The 27,397-nt window shown below is 40.2% G+C and overlaps 1 protein-coding gene and 1 long non-coding RNA gene across 2 annotated transcripts in view; one reads left to right on the top strand and one right to left on the bottom strand.

Annotated features, from left to right (window-relative positions):
* The window catches only part of NPAS3 (neuronal PAS domain protein 3), an 854,048-nt gene that overhangs the window by 716,338 nt on the left and 110,313 nt on the right, over positions 1 to 27,397 (bottom strand). The window contains exon 2 of the mRNA XM_037050253.1: positions 27,276 to 27,365. Coding sequence (XP_036906148.1) covers positions 27,276 to 27,365 — 90 coding nt within the window. The remainder of the gene's footprint in view (positions 1 to 27,275; positions 27,366 to 27,397) is intronic.
* LOC118989918 (uncharacterized) lies at positions 1,254 to 13,037 on the top strand. The gene is made up of 3 exons (XR_005067122.1): positions 1,254 to 1,337; positions 3,860 to 3,866; positions 13,027 to 13,037. It is a non-coding gene; the product is annotated as an uncharacterized LOC118989918 (long non-coding RNA).

Below are 27,397 nucleotides of genomic sequence, written 5' to 3' on the forward strand. Positions count from 1 at the left end.
GATAAATGAATAAAATTAAGACAAAAATTTTTAAAAACAGACGTTAGCATCCTTCCTTAGAAACCCTGGGGTCCCACAGTGTTTCCTCACATTGGGGAATGCACTGGGATTCTGTGCTCAGGAGTATTTTGATTACAGAGTAAAACTGGAGACATGGCCATTTTTTCTCAACGAAAGAATGACTAACACATAAGAAGTGTTGAGATTTTAAAGCAAAATGTATTGTACGATAGTTTGTTCAAACCACCACCTGCACACCCTCTTTCTGCACCACTTCTTCGGGAAGTGAGAGAGAGCTCCATCACCCGCTCTCTCCCAGGGAACATTCTAAATGGAAGTGAACTTGTGGCACGTTAAGCCCAGGAGAGAGAGGCAGAGGGCCAGGAACTGCACACTCCCACTGGCCCCACAGTTCAAGAACACAATTCTCTTCTGAAGCAAGTTGGGACTTTCTTAGTTGCCACGATCACTGCTATTTCTATTACGTTCCAGGTGAATTTTCAGTGATTTGGCCACACAATTCTAATGGCCAAATTTTTCTTTACCTCTACCCTCCTATGACTGCGCAAATAGTTCATCTCTTCCTCTGCTCTAGAGGAGAGAAGGCAAAGTTACTTTGATTAATAACAGCTAAAGCTTACAGAGTATTGTAAACTTACAATACACAGCATATTGTGCTAAGTGTTTAAATACAACAGTGTTTAAACCTCACAACACTATAAGACAGGCCTTATTACTTGGATTATACTGATAGAAAAAACAGTCTGAAAAGGTTCATCAGCAAGCCCCACATCAGAAAGGAAACAAGGAGCAGCAGAGTTGAGATTTTAAACCTGAGTCAGCCCCAAAGCTCGTGTTTCTAACCACTGCTTTACACTGCCTGTCCTAAGGAGTCATTTCTGAAGTAACTGGTTGTTTGCGGTCTAGTACTAAATGCTGGGATTCTAATAAATACAACTCATTCCAATCTTTTAAATTTTACAACATAACATTTACAAGAAAGAAATATGAGGTCTATCCAGAAAAAGTCCAGCTATTGTTAATACAACAAGAACAGTTTGCATGATAGCCATGTAACCTGGCAGCCAAGGAGAGTGGACTGGAATGTGCATGTGTGAACAATGACTTCACTGTACTAGTCAGGGGTGTGGTAGACACAATTGAGTGAGCATGTGTACTGTGTGGCCATCACATTCAAAATGACTGAGCAAGTAGAGCAATGAATCTGCATCAAGTTTTGCATTAAGCTTAAACATTCCTCTGCAGAAACTATTTGAATGGTTCAGAAGGCCACAGCTATGGGCCACTGGTGAGTGGAGGCTTCATCATGACAGCATGTCCACTCATACATTACACATCTCACGCAGAGTTTTTTGGTGAAACATCAAATCACCCAGGTGACTCAGCCCCCCTACAGTCCAGATTTGGTGCCCTGCAACTTCTGGCTTTTCCCTAAACTAAAATCACCTTTGAAAGGAAGAAATTTCAGACTGTTGATAAGATTCAGGAAAATACAACAGGTCAGATGATAGCAACTGAGAGAACTGTGGGAGGTCCCAAGGTATCTCCTTCAAAGGGGACTGAGGTGTTGTTGTCCTATGTAGAATGTTTCTTGTAGCTTCTTTAATAAATGTCTCTATTTTTCATATTACATCACTGGATGCCTTCTGGACAGACCTCATATAAATCAACAGAATGAAACAGAAGTGGCAGAATACATTACGATGAAATGAGAGTACAAAGAGAGCAAACTGAATAGGGCCTGCAAAATGCTCTGAAATCAAACTTTCAAGGTCTTCATAAAAACTAGATTTTTTGTCATTCTATATATGATTTTATTTTATTTTTCTTTTTTTCACTGAAATAAAGTCTAAATGGCCTGCCAAAGTCACCTTAGCGCTGTCACCTTTTTAAACTGACTCCAGCCATACATGCCTTCCCTCTGTGGCCTTCTATGCCTCTATGGGATACAGGTCAAGATTTTCTTATCAATATGATTCTTACAAGGAACACAAGGAGATCCAAGCATTTTTAAATTTTCAGTCAGTCCAATGCTCATAGGACTCGCCTTGATTCTCTTGGGCCAACCATAAACCAGTCAGTCACTGCTATTCAATGAGGACCAACTGTATTTATAACACAATTCTCCTTTCCATGGATGTGTTAACAGTGTTTATTTCTCACTGGCATGACCACTCATTGAGGACAATTGATCTTTTAATAAATCTTTAAAGAGAAATCATTTCAAGTTCAGCCTTCCAGGAAAAAGTCCTATAAATCAGCCTAAGGTAACAGTGTAAGTTTGCCCTCTAGAGCATTCCATTTTGCTAGCACCAAAACAACCCCAAATACACAAGTGTACCCCAAGGATTGTCATATGAAGTGGTTCAATACAAGTTGATTCATGGACACCAAGGGCTGCAAAGAGGTGGCTCCCCTTGGCCACAAAACTAGACAAGTGCTACCCAATTCTGATAAATACAGAAGGGAGAAGGACAGAAAGAGGTCGCGCCAGGAGCTGAATTAACCCTGGACAGCAGTAATCCTCAATCTTAAATCACAGGTGCAACAGTGTTTAGCCAGGGGACGTGCGGGTTTGGGGAGACCATCTTCATCATGCAGTAGCTAAGCAAATGGGCCACAAGCTGGGGGCAAGGGGGCTATGATTCCTTCCCACTTGGCAAAGCGGGAAAAGTCTGTGCACAAAGCAATCTCTTTGCAGTAAGCAGGAACATATAACAATGCTTACATACAACATACAAGGTGTCCAGTTAAAATGAGAGTTGGACCAGCTCCTCCTGGTCAGCGGCTGATCGGCTCACGTATAGCTCAGTACTTGAGAATACACCGGAAAAAAAAGAAAGCTGGCCTCTTCTCCTCTTAAACTGGGAAGAGATTTCAGTTTATAGGTCTGTGTTGACTACTTTGCATTTTTATTTTTAAAGTTCTGAAGGGATCGCAGTGATTTCTCACCCACCACTTGATGCGTAGGTCCAAGAAACACTGTTCCCATTAGCAACACTTTAAGATAAAAGAGTTCTGGGGACAAATGTATCAGGGAAATGCCACACGACACGGTTCCCTTCCAGGAACCTCACAGCGTGCCTCCGTTCCTCAGTGATGTGCATTACTGGTAAAGAAGCCCGTTAGCGTTCTTTCACCCAGGGTTTACCAAACCACCACCCATTTTTCAAGCAGTGTCTCTTCACAGCCTGTGAAAAACACTTCAGGAAACAGTATTCCCAGAGCAAAAGCAGGCAAAAAGAAAACATGGTAATACTTTCTCTGTTAAACAAAGCTTCACCAAGAACTAAAGTGCAAAGGGAATAAAATAAGCTCGTGAGGACTGCAACCGCCTCCTGATGGAGACCCACATGCAGTGTCTCCTTTCAGGCCTCACAGGCTTTCCCCGCGATGTCACTTGTACGTAGCAGCCTGTTAGAATGTGGGCACACTGTGCCCAACTTTCCCTCCAAGTTTTTTTTCATGTGGCTGTCTCATCTCCAGTGTGTGCCCCAGGCCACAGGCCTCCGAGGTGAACAAGTTTTATTTTCTTCTTAGCAAGCCTTTCTCCAATTTTCACTGATTTCACTCTTCCCTGAACTTTGCTGTTCTGATCGGTGCAAAAGCTCACTGTAGTGCTCACTTACACATCCATTCTCCTCTCTGCTATTACTTATTTCCCAACTACGTGTAGTTACTAGTGTATTGGGGTCTCTTTTTATTCACATAAAAGGTTAGATTGGACCACATGCCCCATTCAAAATGCTGATCTTGCACCCTGTCTCCCCAGAAACAGAACATGCAACTTTCCAGTGGATGAGAAACACTAAAAGAAATTTTAATCATTACTGCCCAGTGCTGCTGTGCATATAGAAAAAATCCAGTTCGAGAAAGAGCACAATTCAGAATTCCAAGTAGTGAACCTTGAAAGCATACGCACCTATAAGGTATGTGTATGTGAGAGTTCGTGCTACTTTGGAGGGGCAAAAACCTGGCAAACAAAAGAACACATTTTCTGTATAAATAACTACTTTTCCCTCCTGCGAAAAACAGTACTGGCAGTGACCCCCCAAATGGGCGCAGAAGAAAGCAATCTCAGCCGTCCCCTGGCCCTGTGAGTCTGAGCGCGCCTGCGCAATTGCTAGCACATGCACACTGGGGTTTGTGACTCACAGAGAAGGCCGGTATTACCAGCAGAACGGCCGTCGGGCATTTACATTTGGCAATATCATTCGAGATCTCATACAACTTGTTAGAAATATTGGTGTAATTCCCAATTATTTTCTAATATTAAATCTTCCTCTACAAGAGAAATCCTTATCCTAAAGTAATTTTTCAAAATGGTACTGGTTAAGAAACATGAGAAATGCGAGACTGCCTACTCCCGACAAAAAAAAAAAAATCTTCCTCCCTGTTTTCATGTGGCGTCCACCAGCAAGGGCGCAAAGCTGGGAATGACAGTTTGCTCTCTGAGAATTCCTTTCTACTCCATCTTAAATATAAGTAGACTTAATATTGTATCGGTTGTGTTACTCTAAGGCTATTTAATTCATAGAGAAAATGCCTTTGATAAAAATTCTGTTGTTTTGCTATCTCTTTCCTAACCTGTATCTGACTGTCTATGATTCTTAGAAACCTATGGTTGACATGGTTCTAATTTTTGGTAGGATGTGAACGTGCACTTTTCCCAATGGTCCTAAATTGATTGATTACTCTTATGATGACCACAGAGAGCAATGCAGGCACCTCTTCAGAGAAAGAATCATCACAATATTTGGGGAACCAATTCATTATGCAGCCTTCATACTCAGAGCAGACAGAAAAATTCATTTTATTTCTAAGCTGAGAGCCAAATTACAACTACCTCCATGTTGCTAATGAAAAGGTGCTCAGTTAACCCTATCCTTGGATTCATGAAGCAAATGTACACCTAGTATTTCTCTGGTTAGTCGCAGTTCCATCATCCAAGTAATAGTTCTACATGCACTTTCAATGAGCATTCTGGCAGTAAAAATAAAGGATATGTTTCATAGAAACTGAAGGCAAAGGGGCAAAAATATGTGCAATGTTTTGAGCAAAGCCACACCAACTCACTTTAAAACACCATTAAGATACTGTAAACTGTAATTGAATCAATTCTTAAAGTGCTAAGTAGAAGAAAAGTGTTTATTAGTAAATTAGTAAAAATACAATTTTTAGAGTGGAAAAGCTTTTTTTTACACTTTTAAACATTTACAAAAACTTTTTGTTAAGGTGCAGTTTGGGATATTTATGGAAGCTTTCTCAAAAAAAAAAAAAAAAAACTCTCAGCACATTTCACCTAAAAAGCTCGATGTTCTGTAGAATACATTTTTCCCTCCACAATATGAGATAATGTGCCCTGCACAGTGTGGCTCAGGTGGTTGGAGTGACCTCCTATACACCAAAGGATTACAGGTTCGATTCCCCATCAGAGTTTGGTCCCCAGATGGGGCGTGTCCGAGAGGCAACTGATTAATGCTTCCCTCTGGCATCTGTGTTTCTCTCCCTCACTCTCTCCCTCCCTTCCCCGCTCTCTAAAATCAATATGCATGTCCTCAGGTGAGGATAGAAAATACAATACAATATAATAAAATGAATGTTAGGCATCAGAGAGAACACTCAAATACAGGGCACAGGAAAGGATATCCTTGGAGACAGTGAGCACCAGCAATGCAATCAGCTGACTGGGACTGATTCAAGTCCAAATGATAGCATCTGCTTAGAACCTTTGTTCAATTGTCACTTTCTTAGTGAGGACTTTACTGGCCACCTCATTTAAAATTGCAAACCCCAGCCCATTTCTGGGTCTCCTCAGGCCACTTTCCCACTGTGGCCATTTCCACAGCCTGAATCCCCTTCTCATAGACCCTATGATTGATCCACTCTTGTCTGCTAACCCATAGGAATGTATGTAACACAGGGGCCCATACCCTTGCTGTTTGATCCACTATTGTACCCCCAGTGCCTGGCACTTAGTAAGTGCTCAATAAATACTTGTTACATGAATAAGTAAATAGCATCAAGCCTCTTTATACCAGACACCCAAAGTCCTGGACATCTTTCTGTGTATGCTTTCAAATGAACATAGAAAAATCCTTGTAGGAAAAAAATCACACACTAAAAATAGTTTCTATAAAGTTATATAGACATTTTAAAAATAAGTATCTGGCATGTATATTCAGTTGAAAATATTTTTTGAAAGGAACATATTGCTTTGGATTAATCAGATAAAGATGAAAGTCAAGAATTTTGCCAACAGTGTTTCTTGCTAGCATTACGCTGTTATGCCTGTCAGCTCAGGATATTGCGTGTGAAGGATATCTTGTTAAAACAACTGTTGGAGGCGAGTCGTGCCATATCGGCCACACTCCATGCCCTATGGGAACTCAACATTCCCAAGTCTGTGTTAATATAATCTTGCTGCTCTGAGGAGCTGAGGCAAAAATAAGTTTTTTGGTGCCATGTAAGGCTTTATAAAAGTACCACATTATCTATATGTCTTCCAGACATGAAGGAAAGCCATGGTAAGGATTATGCTGAATCAATTTAAGAAGGCAAATATCATTAACAAATACCATAACATAACCTAGTAAATGAATCCCATCTCCTTTCTCAACTAACAAGAAGTCTGTACTCTTCGGTATGTAATTGGTAACATGGGGTCTGCGGGAAAACAAAATTCCCCAGCTCCACGGCTCCAGGTGACTTGTCATCATAAAGTTCTGTACTTTCTAACACAGGACTCCCTATACCACTCTCTACACAGTCCTACACTTTTTTCCCTGGGATGGGAGGTCTTATTTCTGCTTATCAACCTCTATTCATTGTGAATTATCTGATGACAAGGGACAGAGACCCTTGTACTGAGGTTTAGGGGGAGGGCTGAGGGAGAGAGAGCGATGGAATGACGCGGGGGTTTTCCTCGTGGTTCTTCCAGTCTGCTGGGGAGTATCGAAAATGTAAAAATGCATATTGTTTATGAAAACTGTGTGCTCACTTCATTGGCATGGAATTTTAAAGACCAATGCTGATTATTATAGAAAAAGATATAAAATTATGAATCGTTTAAAATTTGAGTTAAATTTTTTAATAAAACTCAATCTGAGTCTACTGATTAAGAAAATACAAAACTAAATCTTAAAATGTCAGATGCTAAATAAAACGTAGATTGCTATGGACTCTGTAAATACAGTTTATTAAACCTTTAATAAATTGTAAAGTTATTTATTTTTTTCTTGGCCTATGGCCTTGGTAGTGGAATTATTTTTTAATTTTTTTATTGCTGTTCAATTACAGTTGTCCCTGCCCTCCCCCATTACTCTCCCCTGCCCTGCCCACCCCCTACCTTCCATCTGCAACACTCTCCCCCACCGCCTTTACCCATGGTATCATTCCCTCCCTAAACAAGTATTTTAGAAAAATTAAACTAACATATAGTTGTGCATTCTCTGTTTTATGCCAGCTCCGAGGCCAGGGTTTAGCATAAGGATTCAGCTTTCTAAGTGTTTCTATGGCCCAACCGGAGCTTCTGGAAAATGTGTCCCTGCGACCCCTGGGAGGTGGACCGAAGAGCCTGTGGCAGCCCCACTGGGAGCACGCAGCCTCGTCGTGCAGCGGTGCTGTCGGCTTCCTGAGAAAGGGAGAGAAAAACGGTAACATGCGTAGGATACGCCCGTAGGAATGAACGAAGGTTATGAAGGACTTTAATCACATAACGCCTGTGAAGTTAAGAACATACGGCTTTGAAATAAAGGAATTAAAATGTTTTAAAATTGCACAGGCAAAAATGCTTAACATACTGCTAATAATAGACTCAGCTTCCCTTTCAGGACACTCATACGTGCTCTTTAAATTCATCTAACTTGATGAAAATGTAGGACTTTAAGAAGATCCTGGCAGTCCAAATGTGTTTTTAGACCTCAAGTACAATTTGTAGCAATAACTACACAAAACCTTAAAATAGTTAAGTCAGAATTCCCACAAAAAACTGGGTTACCCCTCGGGTCCTCGAGTTCTGATAATTAATATACCCTCATGATTTACAAGGTGCAAACCCTCATCTTACATAATGGAATGTCTTGAGAGAGAGGCCTATATATTGAAGCAGAAAATAAAGCACTTCAATTACAGATTCTAAGGAAATTGTAATTAAAATGGGATTTTTTCCTTCCCTATTATTTATCTAGGAGGTAAGAATCAATATGTGAATGCAAAATATATGTATTATATTTTGAGCATGAATGTTACAGTTTGTAATAAGCAGATGAGAAAAAGGTTATGACAAGCCTGACCTCAAACATGGTGGCCACCAAACATGACTACTCGCCACACGAGCTGGCTCTGGCACGAGCAAACCCACCCACACAGCTGTTCTCACGCAGTTGCCTGTCTTTAGGAAATGATGCATCTGTCATTCCTGCACCATCATCTGTAACATGCACGTGTTTTGTTTGATTGGCACCTTGATTCACAGGCAGCATTTACTAACAAGTGGAGCTGAAGCTCACTCGCTCGTTTACGTTTCCAGACCTGTCCTATAATGTTACCATGTATTTGTTTCTTATATAGTCAGATATTAATTAAATGGTGGCCATTTCTTATAATTAACCCATCTATGAACCTTTTTTGGCTGTCTATTCATGTCCAAAAAAATGTTTGCTACCTCATGAGTTCTTGGTACTCTAGCAATACATAAAATTTTTACAAATCAAAGTATTTGATTCCTGTTGAAGGATGTAGGTAATCGTGTAAACTATGCTAGCATACTGGACCTAACACAGCGATTCTCCAAATCCCCAGTCTGTAAGTCACTCTCATGAGTCAGAAGATCACATGATCCCTCTACCCAGCCCCAAGCTCGCATAAGAGCCACTCAGTAACTCTGAAATAGTCCATGCTGGTGCAAACAAAAAAAATTCACGTAGACTTCTCACTTCTTGAGTATCATAACAGGCTCATAACACATCTCAGCCACTCCAGGCACACACAGAGGCTATAAAAATTGCACATCCTCCCTAATTTCTCAGCCCACTTTAGTATTTGAAACCATATAAAATGCCAAATCCAAATTCCTTCAAGGCCACATCAATCTCATCTCTTCTTATTTCTGGTCAACCCTCAGTACAAACTCTGGTTTCCACCCTCTGCCATGTACAAACATGGCTTGTTCATTCCCATCTACTATGGGCCCTGAGAAGTCTCCCAATGCCCCACAGGCCTGCATGGCCTGTTCTTCTGGACTCACAGAGAACTGAGAGGCTTATACCATTCTCAAGGCACTTAGCTGCTCTGTCCTGTAAAAAACAAACAAACAAACAAACAAAAAAACACTTGTCATGCTCCAGCCCCTTGCCCTGACCCAATTTCCTTTATACTGTAGAGCGCTACCTTTTACTCTTATATGTATCTGCGAATATGCTGCCCTCCTCAATCAAATACAAACTCCATGCTGGAGGGCTCTGGATGTCCTGTTTGTCCCAGGGCCTTGGACAGTGCCTGCCACTCAGCAGGTATTCAGTAAATATTTATTGTATCAGTGAATTATAGCACATCTCAGTTCCCTCGATGGCCTGAAACTTCCCTGAGACTGAGGAGTGGCTATGGTTTCGCACAAATGAAGATAAATCGTTCCCTGAAAAATAAATACTCGTCTCTGAATGAAGCCAAATAATTCTTAAAACTACCACATCCTCCCCCAATATATTCCATTTTCCCCAAATAAAACATCATCAAGTTGCCTAGTAACTAAATTGAAATATTAAAAGCCAGCAATGATGTCACGAACATTTAAAAAACCCTTGTCCAATGCTCTCTATTTTCTGTTGTGGTATAAATATAACATCAACCACCTTCTAGGTTGTAGAAACTATTAGAAAATTTTAAAAATTGAAGTACGTGTATTTAATTTTATGTATATATTCTTGAATTTTCTTTTTTATTATAATTAAAATGTCAAGTATAATATGGGTAACAAATAGGCATGCACAGATAGCACTGTGTGCCAAGGGGCTGGTCCCAGAGAGAGAGCGATGAGAGATGAACTCACAAACTGTGATTTGAAGAAACCCAGACATGCTGGCTCTGCTGGACACTGTGCCACGCATGCGCATCTCCAGGTGGCCCTGCCAGTCCCACCCTGCCCTGTAGTACCCCTTCTATTTCAGGCCTAAATGAAGATTTACGTGAAATTATGTTGTAGTTCTGCGGGGTGGGTGAGCATGGGACCACCTAACACATGTTCGCTTGAAACCTAATCCAAATTAGATCCTGGGCCTCCCGGGGAAAGGGATGGGCACAGTAGCCCATGCTTTAAATGGCGTAAGTCATCAGCGCGTTCCTATGATAAAGACATTTTCTATTTGTTAAGCGCTACTTTCAATTTATTGTGTACTTGGCATGCATATATAGGTTTATCTAAATTTCAAAATATAATGCAGTGATTTCCAAGACATTAACTCGTAAATAATACTTGTCTAGTTGAAGAGGTTTTCTAACCGAAATTTTCAATCCCTTCCCTGTTCCATGTGGTGGAGGAGGTGTTCCCACCCATCAGTCACGACCGTCACAGTTAAAGAGTAAGAATATTAAGGTTCCACTGTTTATTTAAAAGCAAGATTGAAACATTGTTTAGAAAGATGTTGAAATAGAATTTCTCCCTCAGATATATGATGTTAACCTAGAGTTTATAGTTCTAGTTAGCATAACCACTTTATATCGTACTTCTTACTGATGTAATTTTCAGAATAACATTTTTTTTAATTCTTTGGCTGTTATCTTGCCTCAGCGATATGGGCTTAACACTATGTGACACATAAAATTAAGACTCCATCCAATATTCTTTATATAGATTTTGTCACTTTTGTGGTTCATAAATGTTAAACAGCAAGTAACAATGGCATTAATCCATCTAATTAAGTAAATTTAAAATGTTGTAATTATCCATTTAAAATGTCATGAAGTGTCTACATTTTAACCACTGCTCTAGAATTAAGAAGGAAGTAGACTTCCATTTCTGTTATTGGTCGTCTTAATAATCTTAACTATTGCACTTAGTTTTCTGCATGTTCCTACATCTCAAAATTATTAAAAGGTTCAACTTAAATATTTACTGTAAAACATCAACTTCATGAAAACATTTTGTATTTGCCTGTTTGAACACTGAATCGGGTCTCTCCCAAAAATGAATGAGCAACATAATCACGGTTTACCTGTACCTCTTTGTGACCCTGTAAGAGTTGACCTAAAAATGTTCCTTGAGAGCAGAGGGCTATCTTTTCTGTTCATCCCCATCTATCTTTTTACCAAATTCCACACACATATTCTTTGATGGAATCTCAAAAATATTAATAATGACAATGGTGTTGTTCCAAATGATAACAAGCCATTAATTCACCATCAGTGGTTGCACCAGAATCACTTAATAAGCAGCAAGTTGATTCTAGAACAACCTTCTGGGTAAATGTATCGTGGAGCCAGCTTGTGCCTATGAAGGGGTAGGGACTAAATCTAGGAAAGTGAACAGGTGCTGAAATTACTTCTTTTCAGCACACACTAGTAAGATCAAATATTTATTTTCAGTCTTCCCTAACTGCCTAAATTTTTCACATGAGAAAAAGATTTCTGAATCTGGATAAAAAGTTAAGAGCACCCATACTGTTATATAATTTAAAAAGTTATTATAAGAATTATAAGTATGCTTTAATTTATTTATATCTACATAACACAAAGTCCCCCTTGAGCATTCTTTCTGCTTCCTCACCTTAAATATCTTGCATTCCTGGTGTGTTTGTCACCATTTTGGCTTATTGCATAGCTGTAACTAGGCCAGCGCCACATGAAACCAGGGACAGAACAAAGAATGCAAACGCAGCTTTCTAACCAGCCCCTCGATGTTGTGACCCCCACGCCATGTGCTATGATCGTGAGTGATGGAGCTGGTCCGACTGCAAGCTACTTTCGAATAATGATCCACAAAGTTAATCAAAAGGGCTTCCCTGTTCAATATTTACCTGTTATTCATTGACAGACACTGTCTGCATTGCTATCTAGGATGTATAAAATGGGATCAGGAATACGGAGCTCAAACAGCCCCCAGCGAGTGCCTCGCTGAAGTACCAGGCACAATGGAAGCAGAATGAAGCTGCTCCTCACACCACCTCTGACACTAAAGGACGTTGGCACGAGTTCCATGCAGCAACACAGGGCTCCTTCCTGAATTTGGAGGCTGAGTTAGTTGCTGATAATGAGGGATGAAAGGAAAACCATCACACGAGGGGAGGGAAAGAAAGAAAGAAAGGAGGGAGATATTAGGTATCAAAACATAAACATGCAGGGAAAAATAGTAATTTCCTGTATTGGGGCAAAAAAATAATATTCCCTTCTTGATGTGATCTCCTTGCTTTTATGTACTAAGAAAGTCGTATCTATCCTGAAAATTATTTTTCTCATTTTAATACACATTCAACATTTTAAGCTAAAAAATAATAAGAAAATATTGATTTTTTTTCTGTTAGGTATTTAAATGCTGTTTGCCAGTCTGTCAATCAAACGTCCCCAGGGGGGATGCTGACCAGCCTCCATGTCCACCCCTAAAGAGAGACAGCTAATCACACTGTCTGAATACAATTTTCTCGTGTTTTTTAACCATCAGCTAGAAAGCAATGCTAACTATAGACATTATTATTCACATTATCCATGCAAACTTGGCAGATTTTTAAACATGGGCATTTAAGGGAGGAAAGTCACTCCAAATGTTAATCCTCTTTTAACTACGTTTTCCTGAACACTTACTTAGGAATGGTAAACAGTATTTGAGTATTTACTATATACCAAACATTGTTCTCAGTACTTTGTATGTATTAGGTCATCTACTCAACCATAGTAAAACCTATGAGAATATTATCATCATTTCACAGATGAGAAAAACAGGGAGGAGATAGCTTATGTAACTTGTTCAAGATCACGCAGCAAATAAATAACAGAACTAGGGTTTGGATACATTAGTTTCCATCACAGCCTGTGCACTTATCTACTACATTAAAGTTGCCTCTAATTGCATTTAGCATTACTAAAGAAATAAGACCATTATTGGCCTTTAATAGTACCTTAAGAAGGTCTACAGAGTTAATAAATATATTTAAGGAACTTGCAATCTTATTGAGAAGATACTACACACACACTTTTATCCTTTAACGTTTGTAAGTTTATGTCACGCCTCACCTCTCAGTTTATGAGTTCCTAAAAGGTATTTATTTGCATATATATGACTGAGTGCCACTGCACACATGATACAGAGTAAATGACACGTTAGGATTTAATCATGGATTCAATATTGACTTCCCTCTCTCTCTTTTACGTCCCCTCTCAGTCCACTCCCTCAGGAAAATCTGTTGGCTCTTCTTCAGATGACATCAAAATCCAAATTCTTTTTACCTCTTCCATGGCCACACCCACAGTGTGAGCCACCTTGATTACAATAAATCTCCAAGCTAGTCTTCTTTCTTCTACCCTAACCCCCTGAAGACTATATATACTCAGCCGAACTAACTCTAAAAAGTGAGTTACTTCTCAAGCCAAAAGCCTCCCCAGGCCCCATTTCAAGTACACAGACCCCCCTCTGTGCTGGCCCCTGTCACCTCCTGACCTGCCCCCTGCTGCTGCACTCCTTGCTCACTCAGACTGGCCTCCTCGTGGTCCTCACATGCATCAAGAACTCTTCGACTTCAGAGCCTTTGCAGCACTTGTTTGCTCTGCCTGGAATATTTCCCCCTGGCTCTCCAGGTGCCTAACTCCCTCCCTCACTCAGTCTTGGCTCAAATACCGTCTTTTAACATGGGACCTCACCTATTTGAAATCATAACCAACACATCTTCACTTCAGCACTGGGAATTCTTTCCTAAGCTTCTATGTTTTTGTGCCATAGCACCGACCCTACCCTGAGAGAATATATGATTCATTTCACTTTTAACATTTGTTGGTTACTGCCTGTCTCTAACTTCCTCTAACTCTGAGGGCAAAATTTTTCATCTGTTTACTAAATAGTAGTTCCTCATCATAGAAGGTACCCAATTAAAGTGCTGAATTAAATTAAGAGATGAAAGAAGCCACTGTGAATGAGGCAAAGGCACAGAGTCAGTGCATCTATTTTGTGCACAACAAGAGGGAACTGAACATAATTTCTGGACAGGAGCAGAGAGCTTATGCTGAAAAATACCTTGGGGAAGAAGGGGAGGCTGAAAGGCAGACTAGAGCAAGGCCAGTGGGTTTTACACACCAGGTAATATTATAGATACCATGTAGTAAGAATGATAGTCAATGATCTGGGGCAAGGAAATATGTTAGAAATAGCACTTCAACCTGGTAACTGTAAAGGAGCCCCAAAAAGAAAAAATTTGCATTCTCTCGCATGGTACTTTGTATACAGTAGGACTCAAGTGCTTATTTAACATAATCAAACTGAATGAGATAGGAGATAAGACTAATTAGGAGACTGCAACAATCTAGGCATGAAATAATAGCTTAGATTAGGAAAATGGAAGCAGAAGTATTTCTAAAAGGAACTATTCTACAAACAGGATATTTGAGACATGAGAGAAGCAGAATGAAATAAGATTACACGAGTATGTCTGAATGACCAGAAAATTTAAGATAAAGCGAAAGTACAAGGCAGGAGAGAATCATCCTAAGGAAGATATGGAGTTCTGTTCCGGGGGCGGGGAGACTGTCCTGGAGAGAGCCAGGCACTGGGAAACCAAGGTGTCACTTTGCAGGTGGGCCACATGCCACATGGCAGCTGTGTGAAATTCTCCTAATCACTTAACCTCTTTGTTTAGTTGGTTGGTTTTGGGGTCTTTCCCACATAAAACGAAGATAAAACACGAGTGTGTTGCTTTAAGGATTAATTGTCAGTGCCCATAGAAGTACCTACAAATTTCTCGGTCATTGCATGTCAAGTTGATGAAAAATGGATCACAAGCAGAATCATTAAGTACTTCTGGAATATAAAACTAGAGTTTGGAAAGAGGTGAGGTTTTCATCTTAAGGCTTGAGATGAAAAACTTGGATTCGCCCATTTCTGTGTAATAACTATAAGGTAAGAGCTAGTGTAAGAGCAGATGAAATTTCCGCGGGGAGACCAAATTGCCCCCCTACCAGAGCAGAGACTGATTTGCACAGAAAGGACACTGAATGTATGTTTCTTAAACGACTCATGTTCAAATACAGCAAACTTTCCTCTGTGGGTAAGGCTTTAAGTTCCTCATGGTCTTACTCTTTCACAGAAACCAATTTCAGTAGACTGCCCTTGAACAGAAGATGGGTGTGTCTCTGTCCTCCAACTGAAAGGAGATGAACTGCTGGGCCAGATTGACCTAGACTGACCAGCAATAAATAGTCACCAGGTTAAAACTTATTAGCTGGGCAAACTGAGCACCTTCTCTGAGCCTTCATTTTCTTGAATGCAGATGAGTATATAACCTACCTACTTCAAATATGTTGCCTGGGTCAATTACAATAATGCCTGGAGAACACAGGACATCATAGTGGCAATAGGTTACTTCCTTTTATTCTGGTTTTAGCTCCATCAATTACTAAAACCTACGTCAGCCTCACCCATACGTCTGCATATGAAAAACCAGCCAACAAAGAAGCAGGAATGGTGAAACTGAAACATAACTCGCTGTCAGAGAGTTAAAACTTCTGTCATCCCCAGGAGGATCAATTTAGGAGGTGGGTATAAGGAGACTACATGGTAATAGAAAAAATACAATAAAGGTTAAAATAAAATAAAATAAAATAAAATAAAATAAAATAAAATAAAATAAAATAAAATGAAGGATCAATTTAGCCTCGCAATGAAAGGCTTCTGCAGCAATGCACATTTTCTCTTGATGGCAGAATGAACGTAGCTCTATTCGTTCTGTTTGGTCTACAGCTCAGAGCCTCACATTTTAAGAACACTCTGTACCGCAGAAATCGTTTGTGTCCTGCACATCTCTTGTGACCAGACCCAGTAAAGGTATTCATGCTATAAGAAAACTAAACTTCCCACTAGACTCCTGTAACAGTATACTGGACTTAAAATCTGCTGGCCCATTGTTTTCGTTTTCTGCTCTTCCCTTCCCTGAGACATTTCAGAAGCACCATGATAAATTTCTTCTTAAAACATGTGTATTTTTTACTCCTACCAGCCTCATACAAATTGTTATTAGCTCTGGGCAAGCAGCATTCAGAAGAGAAGGTAAACAATCTTCCTATCAAATGAGTTTACTGATCATCAAGTTTACAAGATCTCAGGAACTTCCCCCTACCTTCCATCCTTGTCCCACTGGACATGTCTCCAAATCTTTCCCTTAAGAAACCTGGGAACATGAATACCACTGCTTTCACTGATACTAATTGAAAACTTAGAACACCTGACAAATTTGTCCAGGAGCTGAGAATCAGAGCTGCTGCTTGTCTTCCCCATTGAGCGGTTAGACACTTCATGGAAAAGGAGGCTGCTTCCCCGGAAGTGAGCAGACTTCCCTGTAAATACTGCAAATCGGCCTTTACCAAGAGCTCCAGCTCGTGTCGAGAGAAGAAGCATCAACAAGACTATGCACCTCCTGGTTTCAAGACCAAGATGTGCAGTTGGCTGTCATTCCCTCTGAGCAGCCCTGACAGACAATAGTCCAGAAAAGGATGCTGTTATGAAAGCTCTTCTTGATTGAAATGCAAGTGATAAAAATTGCTAGTAAGAAACGGGCCTCTCCTCCTTGGCACCTAGTGAGAAAGTGCAAAGAGGGAGGCTGTATACAGAATCTCACAGACAAACACGATTGTATTTAGTATTTATTGCAGGGATCCTTTCTAACTGGGCCAAGGAAGGGGACGGGAAATTGGGTTTTAAATAAGATGCAATGATAGTCTATTTAATCACATAAATCTAAAGCACTCAATTCCGAAGAATCCTCACACTGATGTGTGAATCACAAAGGTCTTGAGTTTGCCAATGGAAAATCACTCAAGAATGCTTTGCTTACAGGCTGGTCATTGAACCAAAATCCTCATAGGACCCAGACTTCTCTCTTCCTTGAGAACCAGATCAAAACATCTCAAAGCTAAACACAGTAAATAGAGTTCTCTTTTTAAGCAACCTACGGAATGATGCAGCAGACGTGGCATGTGAGAGAATGAGTTTGTAAAGCAGCCAGAAAATTCCACCTAATCACTTAACAATTACTTCTCATACATATACATATTCTGACCTAAAAAAAAAACCCTTATTTTTATTTAGCCTGCCAAACTTCTTAACATTAGACTCATCCTATAACTTTTAAAACTCTTTCCCCATTTTAATAATGGGTTATCTAAGTAGAAAGTATTGAGGCAGTAGGGAAGGAGTTTTCTGCTGAAAATCTTATCACTATTGCCATTGATCAGTATATCACTAGTTATTGCTGGAGGAATTTAAATTCAAACAAAAGAATTAAAATTCCCCCAACAAGAAAGTAATCAATTCAGAAAAGAGATGCAAACTACACCTGGGAAAAATATATCAAGTGAGGAATGACATCTCTGCAGAACGTGGTTTCTATACAAAGTTGACCACATACCCTCCTGCTTCGTCTACACAAGTCACCCCTGTACAAGTCAGAACACTCAGACCCACACATTTCCCAGCTGAGTCTACTCACAAGAAAATACCTATATATATGGACATACAGCTATTAGAAGTGATACGCACATAAATTCACAGAATTTTACTTAAGAATAGATACCAAAGCAACAGTGGCTACCCATCAGCACTGTGGTAAGACCACATGACAATGATGTTTTTCTTTATGATTATCTGCATTTTCTGAATGTTCCATATTAAAAATGTACTGCATCTCAATACAGCTATTCCAAGAGAAAACGATACAGCTAATCTATAGGTAATCTATAGCCCACCCACCCCCATCCACCAACCCAGAATCACAGCATTGGGTCTGGTGAAAGGAAATCCAAGACTACCCCCTCAATACAAGTAACCGCACTCTGTGAGTCCCAAAGTAATGCAGACCCAGGGCCACTTACTGAGCAGAGGATAGGGAATCCTGTGAATCAGTAATGGACAAATAATACATAGAAGTAAAAGTTCTGGGTAGGGTAAATTGAAACTATAATCATCTCTTTGTTGTTGATAAAACCGTTAGAGAGGAAGGAGACTTGACTTGGGGTAGTGAACACACAATACAATGTACAGGTGATGTGTTACAGAATTGGACACCTGAAACCTATATAATTTATAACCAATGTCACTCCAATAAATTCAATAACAAAGGGAAAAAACTATTAGGGAAGGTGTGGTAATTACATACCTTCTCACTGAAAGGGATACATCCTTGTGGTTTCCCTTTCCTATTATAAGAATGCTACTTATATGACACAGATTTTTAACAATACAGGTTATAATATTTTATTATAAATGGCATTTCCAAATATTTTTATGCATTTTATAAGGAAGGTATTTTCTCAAATTTCCTGAGAATTTGAAATTTCCTGTTATACAAAATTAACTGAACACCAGTTCTGATATCCCTTCTAATGGAGAGCTGTACTTTGAATGCTAGGAAAATGTAAATTCTCACATAAAACATAATAATAAATGGCAAATATAACATCATTCAGGATGTATCCCTGTAGCAACTTTAAATTCTTCAACATTTTCAGTCAAAAGGACTTATCATACAGGAGGTTGAATTCCATTTCTATTTTGCAAACAAGAGCTCTGTAAGACGAGCAGTTGTATGCTAAGTTAGATGAGTAACAGAACAGTACTCACCTAGTGAATACTTATGATATGACAAGCACCATTAATAAGCATTTCTGTGGTTTATACTTTAGGCTCTAAGCCAGACAGACTGAGGTCTAAGCAGGGGGTTAGCCAACTTTTCCTGTCAAGGGCGTGATGGCAAACATTTGAAGCTTTGTGGGCTATATGGTCTCTGTCACCACTGCAGCACAAAAGCAGTCATAGATGATGCATAGATGAATGACTGTGTTCTAATAAAACTTTATTTACAAACACAGGCAGGCAAAACAGGAAGCAGATGCGACCAGTGGGCCATAGTTTGGTGATGCTAATTCAAATTCCACCGTATCTTTCCTACCTTCAGCTCTGTAAGCCTCTGTTACCTGTAAATGGTAGTAATGATCCTACCTAGTGCATAAGTTTATTATAAGAATTTTTAAGTATGTTAAGCCATTAGCCCACTGACTGACAGCAGGATCTGGTAAAAGATTAGTAATGTTAGTTATTATCATCTTCATCATCACATTGATCCTCAAAACAAGGAGATACTTATTATGTTTACCCCCACTCCAGAGGCGAGAAAACAGAAGCTTAAACAGTTAAGTGACTTAGCCACAGTCCCACATTTCATAGATAATTGTAGGGTTGAAATCAAACTCAGGTCTGTCTCCAGGAGGCCTAATCATCTCTAGCAATGATTTATACTACTGTGTGGACTTGAAGATTTCCTAAAATAGGTTGCTCATAGTCAAAGGCTAAAGCATAATTAATTCTTCCACTCTAACACATAAACTAAGTCCAAAAAATTCACTGAAGACACATTTACAAACTCAATACCCACAATGAACTGTTCTTAAGGTGAGAAGAATTTAGGGAAACCATAGCTTGTGTAGAGCTACTTGCTGTATTATTGTTTAAATCCAGCACACACACACACGAGTCTCTCTGCCTCTCTGAATGCACCCACTAGCAATTTTAAGCCCTAGTTCAACAGCATGGCTACAAAAGGTTCATTGTCCCTCTGTTCCTCTCACCTTGACCTTTACTTTCTGTTCTCAAGTTTCTAGAGTTCTCATACATACTGCAGGTGTGTCACTAGCCAAGTATTTTTAAAAATCTAGGCAACCACTTCTCTCATAATGAAAATATACACTCTGGTAAAACCAATTAATATTCTTCCATTTTAAATCACGCCTCCTGTGCCTGTTGGTTGTTACTTTCTGGCATACGTTTATCTTGAATTACAAATCGTCTGCAAGGAGAAAGGCAACTACGGAGCACCTCAAGCCAGGAAAAGCAATGAGTTTGTAGAAAGGTCCTGAACCAGATTTCATATTGGGAGAGTCCTCCAAGAGGTTTATAAATTGGAAATAACTTCAGACAAACAAACACAGCACGATTACACATTACTCCATTTCGAGTGCACTGAATGAGTTTCCAAACAAAGGGGAGACACTGTGGCCACGGGCAGCTCCCACAGCGGGTTTCCTGCCTCGGGTCGAAGGGACTTCCAGGGCGATTCTCTAACACGTGGCTTGTGCCCCACTCCCACCCTCCTGCGAACCCCTCCAGGGGCTCTCACGGGGCAGTGCACACCCACACCTTTTCTCCCCTCTTCTCTCCATCCTCAACTCTTAGTCTTTTCCAGAACTGCGCCCCTGATATACACCCTGTGTGAGCTGCTACACCAGAAATACTTTGCCCAAATCACTACCTCAAGCGCCCCTCCCCTGAATCGAGTCTCTCCACTGTCACGAACATTTCAGGGCCCACCTGGACTATTCAAAATAACCCCCCGTGGAACCACTTCCACAGTGCGCACGCACTCATGCCACTTGTGGTACTGCTCACACCAGGTCCTAAGTCCTCATTCACCTCTGTCTTCTAGGCTTCTGCAGGCCAGAGGTATTTTTTAGTCACCTCTCATTAAATCAGCTTTTGTATAACAGCGCCTGACCCATGGGGGACAATCAAAATGTTTGCGAAACAAATGAACAAATTACTTCTTTTTTTAAGCTACTCTGACATTAGCCATTAATAGTATACTTTTGCCTTCCACATTACCAAACTATGTCACTTCAAGTCATTTACAGGCAAAATCTTTCATGTGATGCTAAAATTAACTGGGAGAAACCCCCAGAAACCATGCTGAAAGGCATGACGTGGATATTAGAATTCATCCGGCTGTTGAATAGCTTGAAGCAGCTCTCTCCACCAAGTTCAATGTCTGTTTAACCTGCAGATTCTATCAAAGCTATTTATGAAGAGTTTATTGCATATACTTTTCAATCCTTTATGTGCTGATCCAAACACAATGGCACAGACTGTTCTAATACAGGGGAGGAGAGGACTATATGACAGCAATCAATCAATCAGATTAAAGAACCAGCCAAAGGATTTGCTGCTGTTGGAGCCTCCCCCTTCTCCATCAGCTCAGGTGACCACCAGCCCCATCATCCCAAACAGCCTGTCTGACAAGGCACCTGCCTGGTTCTCCCTAACCGGGATAACGCATGCAGATGGTCTAGCACAACGCGGCTTCTTCACTCATTCTCCTCTTCATACCCCTAGACATCTTAATTCCTTCTTTCTTTTAAGCCTGAATCATCTTCCCATTTCCAAACCCATGCTTCTTGACCAAGGCCAGCCTTAACACTACTGAGTGGGAGAACACCCACTTTCTGGGTTTGCTCTTTTCACCAAAGGGAGGAGACATCACACACCCCAATCATACACACATACCCCACTATCCCCAGAGTAATTTCTCCAACCTCCCCCTGTGGTGTCTGAAATTACTCTATTTGAGAAGACTCCTTTTTCTCATTTGAATATTAAAATGAAAATGGCCCTTAGAAGAGTAACTATCAGTTAACACTTTATCGGCAGTTAACACTGTGAGGGACACAGACAAAAATGTCCAAGGAGACAAGGCCTTGGGCATGAAACACGGACCAGGTATCCAGATGGAACAGATTGCACAGAAGAGGAAAAGGGGCTTGGGATGGAGAATATAGAAAACAAAGACAACCCTCACAATTTTGCAGGGGCCTCTTCTGCTTTAGGATTCAACTCCCCAGTTAATTACAACCCCTCCCTCTCCCTCAATCCTGGCAGAACTTTGAGACCAGAAATGCTGGGTTAAACCCCTTTCTCAAACTGGGTCCCACAGTGCCCACTGCAATGGCATAACGTTGGCTCAATGTGAGTAATTCTGGTTCCAGTCTCCCCAAGAGTCAGTGTTTCTAAATACTGGTGAAATTGAGACAGGATAGTAAGAAGCTAGAAAAATCCTTGGCAAATCAAATAGAAAAACTGAGACAGCTAAATGAGCTAGCAAAGCAATTTACAGCCAGGTGCAGATGGTCACCAGGGCTGAAGTGCCTCGTAGGAGCAAAACTGGGAAAACAAGGACCTTGCCCCCAGGGTAACCTACCCTTCCCTGGCCTTTCCTCCCTGGAGATAACATCTAGGCCTCAGTTGTACTGGGTTGGCCAAAATGTCCACTTAGTTTTCTCCATAAAATAAATGACACATTCTTCATTTTTACCAATAGCTTTATTGGTTTGGATATATTGAGTATGTCAGCTATCTCTCACTACTGGCTTCTAGTGGTAGAGACCAGAGATGCTGCTAAACATCTTCCAATGTGTAAGACAGGCCAGGCCCACAGCAAAGAATAATTTGGCCAAAATGTCAATAGTGACATTGCGAAAGACTTCAGTTTTGATACATTCAATCAGTCTCAGGATCTCCATACAATGCACTAATCTTTTTTTGCATTTCAGTCATGTGTTTACCTTTCTTAAAATAATAAAGCATAATATGCTGAAAATGTCACATATCTTCCTCCATGTTCAATATTAAAATGGCTGCACAAAAATTCACCAATTTTGATAAGTTTTTAAAATGCACACTGATATGACAGCTGTCACAACGCAATCTAACAAAATTGTTTCGAATGAAGTTAAAGACAACTAAGCACTACTAGAGCCAGCGTACAGAAAAAACTAAACAAACTTTTTGGCCAACCCAACATTTCAGCTCCAGGCCCAGAAAAGCAGCAAAACCAGGTAAGTGGCACCAGAACCAACTACAGTGACTAAAGACCTCCGCCCTGTCACTGACGAATCAGTGGAGACCACAACCCCAAACGGACACACCTGTAGATCTGATTAATAAAGTACTGAAACCCTCTGCTGAGACCTCACCTAAGATTCCCACCTATAAGAAAGAGAAAATAGCCTCAAAAAACAAAGGACCCAGCACACTCTCCCTCTGGGGTGCAGCCCCCGCCACCCCCTTATTTTTCCCCCACTTCTTTCTTCACAGGTGCGCAGCTCCTAAACCCCAAGGCAATGTGCAGCTGGCAGTTTGACCCAGGTTGATCCCCTGAACCTGTCCCCGACACCCCCTTTTCTCTGACTTCCTACTAGGCTAAGGCAGATCACCCTCAGCTCTCCTGTTGCTTCTTCTGGCTAAGCTCTTCCTTGTTTCACCATTCCCAGCTTTAATAAATGTACCCTCACAGTCACCTGGACACACGTCATAAAGTCTTCCCCACAGGAAGTCAAGAACCCACAGACCACAGCTGGCCCTCGCAGACCCACCAGGGCCAGGCCCCTGTCCAGTAACCACATGCCTGTTCTTAAACTCGGCTTTAAGGATGCTCACTCCTCTTGAAGCACGTCTCCAGTTGTGTCCAACCAGGTGGCTGAATGGTGACAAAGTCTGAGGCTGTAAGCCGGTTGCCTCTTTCCTATCTAGTTATCTTTCCTCTCCACCATATACTAACCCAGGTGACGTTCGATGACTTACTGCCACAGTTGCTTCTCATGCCCATGAAAGTTTCCTTTCCCCTGACACAGATATTTTCTGCCTTTCTTTAAAAGCAAAGTCTAAAGTTAACACAGTTTTAAGGAGAGGGGTATCACGTCTCTTTTTTTCAGACTTTCCATGCTGCTTTTACTTCTATGTTGAAAATAGAAAAAAAAAAAAAACTTGACAATTGTTTTAATTGGAAGGAACTTTGGTATTCCCCAATCAAATTCACTACTTTACCAATGGAATCACTCAATTCCAAGGATATTATTGAAACCTATAAAAACCACTGAAAAGGGGGAGAGGGGTCTGGAACCTAAAATCTCAGTACTTAGCAAAATGACTGCTTAACATAAACCAGTGAAATCTGTAAAATATTTACAATATGGTTAACATCTTTGAAAACACTGTATTCCTACCCCATACCAAGAAAATATCACCAGTTACAATTCAAAGTTTTCAAATGGCCATGTCATAAGCACTTATGTAAGAAGTGAGGGTAGCTACCATTATTTCATACTCACATTACAGACATTTCAAAATAATCAGAGGGCTTTTTTTATTCCTGTGGACTTTAAGTTTTCAATATTATTTAAATGATTTAATTATTTTAGTAATGTCCCAAAACATCTAAACATAACATATAAAATAATGTTCCAACATGTAAGAGTGCTCAGTAATGGTGAAGTCACAGAATCACAGCTGAAAGAAAGAAGCAGTCCTATGCTGGTCCATATGAAACAGCTAGTTGGGAGAGAAGGACACCTGATTTACAACATTTTCCAATGTCCACAGTACAAATAATTCCCCTAATTTCAAGTCACTAAATCTGTCAGGGATCGTGAATGGAAAACTGGCCACCCAGGCTGGCTCCGCCACGCCCTACACAGGAGACCAAGAGTGTGGCCTTTCCTCCCGAGCCTTGCGCACAGAGCTCACGGCTTCTTCATCACCCACCGTGCCCCACGCACGTCATGACCTGACAGCTACGCAGTATTTTGTTTACCTACTCAACTCTCTCAAGGGGTGGCTTCAATCTTTGTTTGCATGTAAAACAGCAAAAAACACATTTTACCTCATGACCCACCCCATGAACACACACGTGTGCAGCTTCAAGGGCACATACACAAACACATGAAACAAAAACAGAAGCTCCCTTGGTAAAATGCACTCTGACTGACCGCAGTGCACTAATAAAGAAATTTTCCATTCTCTTCCATTTCATTTTTTCATCTTCTGATGTTGATCCACTGAATCGGATTCATATCCCAGCAGTTGGATAAGGCCCCCCAAATAGGCTCTAAACTCACTTGTGTCTCTTCCCATGTCTAGTAGTATTTATCGATGCCTAAGAAGGTTGAATAATTTGCCCAAAGATGCACCTCCCATGGTGGATAAAGATCCCTCGAGGCAAAATCTAACTCGTTACTCAGAATCAGGATATTTGTGGTTTTACACTGGAAGCTAAAGGGTCTCCCAAGACAGCTTCGTCTTTGCTGGAAATTGACAGAGACATTCTGTAAAAATTGTGCTGACCCCACCATAGATGAGAGTTCGGCCCTATGTCCAACCCTGCCTGTTGGCCCACGATGACCAGGCAAATCACAATGATCACCATTTCCCACTTAATAACAGTCAGCTCCCAAGAGTGTTGAAAAGATACCTATCCCGTTCACAAGACATTTTCAATCCTCTATGGAAAGGAACTATATAAATGCTAATTAATGCATTATACACAATATGCATACATCTATATGTAACATACATTAAAAGCAGTTTTCTAATAACCAGAAACCAGTGACTTAGCTGGAGAAAATACTCACTCAGGAAAACAAAGTCTGCATCCAGGGCCTTTTGTCCTGTGTTCGCATGCACCACATGCTTGTTTATTTGTGCTATTAAATGTACACTATAGTTTCAAGACAATCCAGATAAGCATCTTCACTAAAACACACAACACCATTAATCATCTCAGTGACAGTGCTCCAATTTAACATCTTGGGGATTTCCTCCCCTTCTTCATCATTTCTTTGCCAATATTTCCTTGTTATGAATATCCCCCTAGTGACTTCGCCTGGCAGTCACAGCTGTGCTGCCTACTGTGTCTACCTTGACTACAAATAATACCAATTCTTTTTAAAAACCAGCCTACATATGAAACCTACAGTTAGAAGGAAAGCCTTGCCTGGGCCAGATTCTCCATGACCTCTTCCAGGCGCCTCACCTTCAACAGACAAACCTCAGCCTCTAAGCCAACAGTAACTTCAGACACGTGAAACTGGCTTAATTACAAACGAACGACAGTTGGCTGTTGGGCTCCAATTACTCGGTCGGTCAATAATCAACCGCTGCTTTAAGATGGCCCTTAAAGGACCCCCCTTCTTACACAACAAAAAGCTTCTTCAAAGAATCTGTGAATCACGACAAAGCCACAATATCACTGAAAATTATGGAAACCTGACCACCAAGGGCAACAATAAATGACTCTGAGATAACAGGAATTTTTAAAATAATAGTCAAAAACAATACTGCATTATAATTACACCAATTTTAGTAGAGAATGACACTACCTAAGCAATAGATTATGAAGAAATAAAGCTGTGATCAGGAAAATCATGCAAGCAAACGCTCTGTAAGCAATTGGAGAAGTAAATAAAAGAAGAACTCACCAACTTGCATTCAGAAACAATTTTTAAAGAAAAGGTTGTTTTTTTTTTAAATAATGAAACTACTGCAAAAGAATTGAAGAGTTTCTGGACAAAAACACACCAAAGTATATCTGCAAAATATATCTAGAAAGGCTAATGGCTTCAATGGAATAATGTTTACCTACTGCCCACTTTCATAGGGAAATTTAATTAATATAAAGGCTAATGTTTCTTCAATTAATATTCCATAATTTTTCTGAAAACATACATTTTATCTTTTTCAAGAAGATTCTGATTTATACTATTGTTTAAAAAACAAAAATCTTTCTTCTTAGCCAAAGCAATACAAAGCAAGCTATGATATAATACAATGCCTCTCCTCCCCAGAGCAGAGTGTTTACTTCGGAGGGAGTAACAACACCTTCTCAACAACAGCGCAGATTCCGTTAAGTAATGGACAAAGCAAATGACAGCAAAGGCAGAGGACTCGACTTCAATTTAACTGTCCTGTAAGGTACATAGTAATTAGCTGCAAAGCTCTGAAATCTTAGCTAGCATGTTAAATCTGCTACATGACAGTATAATTTGACTTCTTAAAGGATTATGCAAATTACAACTCATCATTCCATTACAGGATTGAAAAAAAGTGACAGCTAATTTATACATAACACACCTTTCAAATCCCTAAGATGCAGAGCACCTGTGCAATGTATTTTGCTGAAATTTCCTTGCATATAAGTATTTGTTTATTGTGATAAAAGAAGCTTATCTAAGAGCTTTAATACAGTCATTTTTAGAAACTCTTAGACCACAATTTCAAAAGCATTAACATTTTCTGTCTTGATTTCAGAGACAAATATTTTGGTTGTTTTTATTTGATTTGGTTTTGTTTCTGTTTCCCCCACTATTAGAAAAATATAAGGTTTCAATACAAGTATATTTTTAATAGCTGGCAACCACAAGTACTGATGCACGAGCCAGAAGGAAGACTCACAAAGATTTCAACATACTTCTGGTAGGTAGATTCACAGTAGATTCCGTCATATCTGTAGATTTTCCTACATTCTGATTGGTTGGGCAGAGGATGCTGGGCAGTTATTCTGTAGAGGCATCAAAAACAGATATACATGAC

The sequence above is a fragment of the Sturnira hondurensis genome, unplaced genomic scaffold, assembly GCF_014824575.4.
Source record: "Sturnira hondurensis isolate 20B ecotype Veracruz unplaced genomic scaffold, ASM1482457v3 Scaffold0006655, whole genome shotgun sequence".
NCBI lineage: Eukaryota > Metazoa > Chordata > Mammalia > Chiroptera > Phyllostomidae > Sturnira > Sturnira hondurensis.